The 7,971-nt window shown below is 37.6% G+C and overlaps 1 protein-coding gene across 1 annotated transcript; it reads left to right on the top strand.

Moving 5' to 3' along the window:
- Positions 1 to 377: 377 nt before the first annotated feature.
- On the top strand, positions 378 to 2,680 carry LOC121770150 (glycosyltransferase BC10-like). The gene is made up of 3 exons (XM_042166941.1): positions 378 to 1,079; positions 1,686 to 2,296; positions 2,599 to 2,680. The coding sequence occupies exons 1-3, from the start codon at positions 447 to 449 to the stop codon at positions 2,678 to 2,680; spliced, it is 1,326 nt and encodes a 441-aa protein (XP_042022875.1). The 5' UTR covers positions 378 to 446.
- The last annotated feature ends 5,291 nt before the right edge of the window (positions 2,681 to 7,971 follow it).

Here is a 7,971-nt window from a genome sequence, read left to right as displayed (position 1 = left end):
TCAATTACTAGCTGTTTGCAATTAATCCATTAACATATATAAATTCTAACAATTTTTCTTTGTATTTTCATTTACTACTTACTAAATAAAATTTTTTTATCAGAAATAATGTTTCAAAAAGTCATAATTCTCTCTGTCCGTGAAAAAAATTATGTTTTGACTCCATATGAATTTTAAAAAGTTGTTTGACCTTATAAAGAAGATAAGTAAAAAAAATTTAATGAAACAAATAAATGTATCTTTTATTGCAAACGTCCCAAAATGGCAATTTATTCAGCGATGGGAGGATTAATTGTGACAATATTCTTTACTGACATATAAGTTGCATTTTATTCCTTTCTCTCATATACTACTATGTAAAATAAACCTTCCTCACATACTTAGCTAACTCCATTGCATCAGAATATTCATTCCTTCTCTATGTCAAGTTGTCAACCGCGCAGCAAATGAAGATGTCTCCACCATCGCCGCCGTCGATGAAGAACCAATCTCCGACAGCCTCAAAACACCCTATCTCCCCATCCCCGCTACCGAACTTCCTCTGCCACCTCTTCCTAATCGTCTCCGCCCTCACATTCGTATTTCTCCTCTGCTTCCATAACAAGACCTACTCCTTCATCCTCCAAATCTCGACCACCCAGTTCTCCTTCTTCACCGCGCAGTCGCCGCTCCAGCAGCCTCCGCTGGATGTGCAGGATCCGCCGAGCTTCGCGCACGGGAAGAGCGAAGAGGAGCGGCTAATGGCGCCTAAAATCCAAGAAATTCCTCCTCCGCCGTCCTCGCCGCCGCCGTCTCCGGGGGGCGACGTGGATGTGCAGGAGCCGCCGGACTTGGCGCATGGGATGAGCGATGAGGAGCTGCTGTTGAAAGCGTCGATGGCGCCTAAAACCCAAGAATTGCGCGTGCCAAAGGTTGCGTTCATGTTCTTGACGAGGGGACCGGTGGTGCTGGCCCCGCTGTGGGAGCTTTTTTTCAAGGGGAGCCGCGGGCTTTTCTCGATTTACGTCCACTCCAACCCTTCGTTTAATGGATCGGAGCCCGAGGGTTCAGTGTTCCATGGCCGGAGAATTGCTAGTAAGGTTAGTTCAATTCATTCTGTCTCAGACACTAACCACATTATCACTTCGCACAAACTTTATTCTTTTCCAACTATGATACCACTAGATGCATTTGGTGTCTTTAGCTGTTAATGCTATGTTTTCTTTTCAATGGAAATTGCATTTAATGATTCTTTATGGTTAATGAAGCAAATTCTATATTTGGAGATTAATCTTTTGTTACTTAGTGGTCCAGACCAGACACAGCAATAAATCCTTAGTTGATTTTTCAATGGGGATATCAACTGTAGAATGGTTGAATGCTGCTTGTGTGAAAAAAAAGGAAATAACACATAAATTCTATTCAAGGATGAAAATGCTTTAATTTTTCCTTTCTTAATATGTTTATTGTGATTATTTGTTAAAAGCAATTTGCCAAAATGTGGAAAATAGTAATGTCAGATTATATGTGAATTACCCCAATCACTGCATTCATCATGCCATAACCTACTAATACGCGTTATGAGTCAAATATTTACAGTACATTACACGCCCGATATGCCCAACACTATCATAGGCAGTATTTATGAAGACCATATTATTTAATGTTTAATTAAGAATTATGGACTATGATGTTGACTGATGCAGGAGGTAGAGTGGGGGAATGTGGACATGATTGAAGCTGAGCGAAGACTACTAGCAAATGCCCTTCTTGATTTCTCAAACCAATACTTTGTCCTCCTCTCCGAATCATGTATCCCTCTCTACAATTTCTCTACTATATACTCCTATTTACTCAACTCCACCCACAACTTCGTGGAGTCTTACGATCTGGAGGGGCCCGTGGGGCGCGGCAGATACCACCGCGACATGGGCCCCACCATCACACTGAACGACTGGAGGAAGGGGTCCCAGTGGTTCCAGATGGACAGAAGTCTCGCCATAGAGGTCGTTTCAGACAAGACGTATTTCCCGATTTTTCAGTACTACTGCAGCGGTTCGTGCTATGCGGACGAGCACTACCTGCCGACTTTCGTGAACATGAAATTCGGAGAGAGGAACGCGAACCGGACGTTGACTTGGGTCGATTGGTCGAGGGGAGGGCCCCACCCCTCCAAGTTCATTAGGCCGGATGTGACCAATGAGTTTTTGGAGAGGCTGAGAAGTGGGAGTAGCTGCGAGTACAATGGGAGAAAGACGAATGTTTGCTTTTTGTTTGCGAGAAAATTCACTCTAAATGCTTTGGACAGGCTGTTGAGGTTTGCACCAGGACTTATGCATTTCAATAAATAGAGAATTGTTTGGTAGGATTCGGAATCCTGCATTTTACATAGTACTATTCTTTTTGTTAGATTTTTTAGTACTCTTTTTTTTTAATAAATTATTCTTTATTACTACCTGGTATTGAATCATGTATGATACTTGAATATCTTTGTTCGAATTGGGAATGCAAATATTCTCTTTATTTCGAATTAATTGTTAATGCCATAAAAAATAGAGAATTTCGAATTAAGTGATTCATGCCATCAAAAAAACTAATTTGTTTTTATTTTCTCAATAGGGGAAGACAATCCAACATGTTACTTACAAGCCATGGCAATTCAAATTCAAGTAAATTAGATGTACAAAGTTGCCTCATTTAATTCAGGATGTATACTATATAAAGAGAAATGTTCCTTGGAAATCAAATTGATACTAGTTGAGTCCTTGCATTCTTTATGAGTGTCTTGTGACTCTAATCTCAAATTTATTTCCTCCAATTTTGTCGGTGACTCTCAGAAATACGGAGTAACAGGTGCTAATCAGCGTTAACCACGCATTAATTTTTTTAAAAAATTAGTGTAATTTCATACTCCGTACTAATTTAATAGAATCAACGCGTTTTAAAAAATACTCCGTATTGAATTAGTTTGATATCATTATATTTACAATTAAATAGTACTACTCTTAAAATAAAAATTAATTTATATTCAATCAACACATATCTAGAATGAAATCTTAAAATTGCCAAAAATCTATAAGGCATAAGGAAAATGAAATCTTGAAAATATCTCAAATCTATAGGCATAAGGAAAAAGACACATATATTTATGTTAGTTACTCCATTTCTCAACGTCTAGACGTCTACAATTAGAAAAGAACAAATTGGCTAAAGTTTACCAAGATTAAGGTTAATACATTAATTTTTAAATAGCTGATTATATTATAATATTAATATTTTTCTCATTTATTTTATAGTACTAATAAACAGTGTTTTTATTCTTTTCTCCCTTATATATGTAAAATAAACCCTCATGAGAATATTCATTCCTTCTCGATGTCAACCAAGGCACCACCATCGCCGCTTTCCACCAACCTCATCGGCCACCTCTTCTTAATCGTCTCCGCCCTCACAATCGGAATTATCCTCTTCTTCCATAACAATACCTACTAGTACTCAATCGTCCCGCAAGTCTCGAGCAGGCAGTTCTTTATCTTCACCGCGCAGTCGTCGCCGCCGAGCTTAGTGCATGGGCTGAGCGATGAAGAGCTGCTGTCCAGAGCATCAATGGCGCCTAAAATCCATCAATCGCGCTTGCCAAAGATTGCGTTCATGTTCTTGACGAGAGGGCTGGTGGTGCTGGCGCCGCTTTGGGAGCGCTTCTTCAAGGGGAGCCAAGGGCTTTACTCGATTTACGTTCACTCCAATCCATCGTTTAATGGATCGGAGCCGGAGGGTTCGGTGTTTCGTGGCCGGAGAATTGCTAGTAAGGTTAGTTCAAATAATTCTGAACTGTCATAATTAGGGTAATTTAGGCTAGGCTATCATAATAATTTTCATTATTTATGAATTATTGTACCAAACATATAGTTATGATAACTCCCTATTATATTTAGTTACCAAACACACAATTAAGACAAATTAACTAGTCGAAATAATGATAACTATCATAACTGTATCATGTTTAGTAATTTCCTCTTTCTTAATAGTATTCTTATTCTGATTATTTGTTAGAAGCAATTTCCAAAAATGTGAGATTATATGTAAATTACTCCAATGACTGCATTCATCATGCCTGATCCTACTAAATACTAATACACGTTAATTTTGAGTTAAATATTTATTATTTAATGTTTAGTAAAGAATTATTGTAACGCCCCACTTTTTGAACTCTAATTCTCGAACCCTAAAATTTTTGCATTTAATGCTTTTAATGTCGTGAAATCTGTAGATTAATTGGCGAGTAATTTTAGTTATTTCATATTGTTGTGACCTAGTTTTGAGTTGAAGTTTTGACTGTGCGTTGACCGAGTCAACTTTGTTGATGATGTGACATGGCTATTTGAATAATTGATGATGGGTGAATTCATTTATTTTTCGAATATTTGATAACTTGAATTATGAGCTCGAAATGGTAATGATGAAATCACAGTTGTTTTTACATAAATCCTTTCCGTCAGGAATATTTTTGGACCCAATTCCGTGTGAGTACAATAGATTAAATAAATAAAACAAGTGCAATCTTGTGGAAAAATAAATTGTGGGCTACACAATTTAAATAAAAACAAAGGGTTCCAAGAAAACAAAGGATCCCAGCACAGATCTCCTCTATCTCTCTACCGTGTTTATTCCTCCCAATTTGCAAATTAATTTTTACCAAATAAAATTAGCAATTAAATCTCAAATTAAATTATGAAATCAAATATACACAATAATAAACTTCACAAGGTTTTTCCTCCACTCTTCAATAATCTTCTAACTGCTCCAAAAATGAAGCACCAATCATCCTTAAATTCCGAATCGATTGGAAATTAATAACCCAAATTACTTACCCTCACTGCAAGGCAGTTACTCTAAGCCCTACTCCAAATTTCAGTCCGCCTCCATCCTATATACAACATGCTTCACTTTCTTCAACCTAACAAACAAGTCTCAGAGAAGGCTAGAGAGAAGAAGAGGAGCCGATGAAGAGAATTCAGCCCGTCTACCCTTCTAGCTTTCTGTTGAACAAAGGTAACTGCTTGCCTTCTCTCTTTCTCAAGTTCCTTTTTAACCAACTTACTGAACCTCTCCGTTAGCAATCAGAACCAAACTCGAGTGAAGAAGCCCTTCATCCGTTGCTCTTATATCCAATTCGTTGAAGATCGATTTGTTAAAGGTATAACCTTTCTCTAACATCAAATCTCATACCTTGCATCTCACGTAATACCCAACCAAATTATTAAATCAAAGCAATCGAACAATCTAAGAACCGAACTGTAAAGGGCACGAAATCAAAATTTAGAACTTAACTTGCAGAGTTGTAATCGGGGCTGCCGGGTAGCGACGTAGCGGCTGCTACGGCGCCGGGCGACTTCGAAGCAGCGACGGACTCCGACGAGTACATGGATTTATCTGATTAGGGATTTCTGTTTAATTTGAGGTTTTTCTCTTCAATTTAAGGATCTTGTTTTGTTCTTCTTGTGAGAGAAATCGAGTGGGAGAGGGAGAGGGAATTGGTGTGTGCTTTTGAAATCTCCAATTTGAGTGTTTCAAATTTGAGAAATTTGGGCGTATTCTTGGAAGAACTTTGAACGAAATTGAACGAGAGAGGGGACCAGCAGCTTTTGTTGGAATGGGAATATTTTAATTCTTGGTTAATGTTTGATTTAAAATGGAAGTGTACTGTGTTGGAAAAAGGGAGTATTCGTGTATGTTTGCATGTTGGGAATGGGAGTATACTTTTTATTCTTTATTAAATTCTTTTTTTGTTTTGTAAAAGGGATGTGGATTGTTTAATTAAAGTTTGGGCTAGTTCTTGTAAATTTTTGGAAGTGGCCGTACCTATTTAAATCTTTAGGCTTGGCTTGGAAGTTTCTGTTTCTGTTGTTGGACTAATTGTTGGTGAATAGAATCGAGCTAATTAAATCCTCGTGGTTCATTTTATCTTTTCGCAAAATAATTGGAGACATAGGATACATGCATCTTATTTATTTAATTTGAAAGTGTGTTGATTTATGTGTTATGTAAATTCTAAAGGTGATATCTCGCAAGAGAATCGTGATCGCAAGGGAAAGAAAATAATTTTGGATTAAGCACTCAAGGTGGACTTTCTTTTAAATAAGGACAATGTCCTAACTATTTTATCGATGGGAATGAAATGTGAATATGTTATCATGCCAAAATTTTGGTTTTAACGCGCCTATCTGAAATGGCCTTGCCATTATTATTTAAATCGAATTCGGGTCCTTGTAGGGCCGCAAACCCTACTTGAATTAGTGTACACCTATGGTACACCGTGTGCCAGCGTACGGGTTGGCCGGTCTAGTGACTTGGTTTGTGGCCACATTCCAAGTCATGTATGAGCAGATATGGTTGACGTCTATGGGAAAATGACTGCGCAGTCGTGATTTTTGAACAATGTAATATTTTGGTGCCACGGGCCTTTCAAAAGCTAAAACCCCGATGGTTACCTAACAATGGCATGATAAAATATAAATATTTTTGATAACTTGTTTTCGGCATAAGTCCACTGAGTATTTTATAGTACTCAGCCCTGCATGTGTTTTCCTTATGTGCAGGTTGAGCGATGACGAGTTGGGTGGTGTTGAGCTTAAATTGAAGTCTCGTTGGATTTATTTTGAACTCCAAGGGGCGTCGTGTCTTCATACATGGCGTCACTCTTACTCTTGAATGTTTCCGCTGAATTATGACTGATTCTTCCTCAATTATGTTACTGAACCCTCTTCCATTCTTGGACTACTAGTTTTGATAATTGTTGACTTCAGATTCAAATGTTAAGAGTTTACTCTGATTTTCTTTCGTTATTGAATATTAAATATTTTGGTCAAACTCTTTATTGAAACCCTAGAAAATTTTCCTTTCATAAAGTCCCTTTGGTCGCGACCTCCCGCATTTATTGACCCTAGAAAGGGCGGTCGTGACAGTTTGGTATCAGAGCCTTAGTTCTTTCCGCTCTGGACTCAAGAGCCTCATTGAGTTGTAGTCTACCCTTGTGTTGATTGACTAAGTGCTAAACGTCAAAGGCTCAACACCACAACTCGTCACGCCCAACCACGAAAGAAGAGGTAAGAATATTTTGGCGACTTTTGAAATGAATTACTAAAATTTTTGAAATTCAATGGAAAAATGGTTCCTTGTGAAAATGACAATTTTGAGCCTATTGGAAATTTAAAGTAAATGCTATGGCTTTTGGAAAATGATGTGGTCATATGAGACGTGAGACACTATGGGAGTATGTGATTGAAGGTGTTGAATGTGATAAATATTGAAGTGTGAATATGAATCGCATGCTTGAGGCGGAGACTTTTTATTTCATATGTTTGAACTGCGAATTTAACTTGAAGGACATACATGTTGATTACTTGAGCGGCAATTTTTTTTATGCCTCTGTGGTCGAAATTGCATGATTACGAAACTGTGAATTCAAAGCATGATGAGTGCATAGTTGCAATTTTGTGATTGTGATACAGATGTCCATGAACTGTATGATTTATGAAATGTGATTCCATGGTCGATGGATTGTCTGAGTTACTATTTTTAAATATTAATATACGTTGGATGAAATGCTATGGAATGCCAAATGGTTTATATGGATAAATATGTTTGGTTGCGCAATGAATGAATGACCTTTCATGTGATGATAATTCATGATTGATGAAGTACGAGGTATCGTATAGAATCATTATGACAGTGAAATGTGGAATTTTGAACTTTATTGCAAACATAGAATCCATATGAAGCTTGAATTAAGCAACAATCGAATATGTGTTGAGGTATGAGACTATGAACTATGTCCGAGAAACATAGGGTGCCTAAGAAGTATGCTAGGCTGAACGTGCTCGAACATAGTTGTAAATTGATAACTGCAATATCACTTTCCTGAGTGATGGGACAAACGAAAACATATACTTTGAACTATACGGATTATTATAACTGCCTATTGTTTTCCCT

This window comes from Salvia splendens, chromosome 16 (assembly GCF_004379255.2).
Source record: "Salvia splendens isolate huo1 chromosome 16, SspV2, whole genome shotgun sequence".
NCBI classification, from domain to species: Eukaryota; Viridiplantae; Streptophyta; class Magnoliopsida; order Lamiales; family Lamiaceae; genus Salvia; species Salvia splendens.
Note: the sequence above shows the minus strand (reverse complement) of the source record. Positions and strands in the feature narration are given on the sequence as shown.

Bases quoted from the DNA above. Each gene is read 5' to 3' on its own strand.
- LOC121770150 (XM_042166941.1), top strand. From the start codon at position 447: ATGAAGATGTCTCCACCATCGCCGCCGTCGATGAAGAACCAATCTCCG. The intron at 1,080-1,685 runs GTTAGTTCAATT...TGACTGATGCAG, and splicing joins GCCGGAGAATTGCTAGTAAG to GAGGTAGAGTGGGGGAATGT. The intron at 2,297-2,598 runs GTTTGCACCAGG...TTTTCTCAATAG, and splicing joins GCTTTGGACAGGCTGTTGAG to GGGAAGACAATCCAACATGT.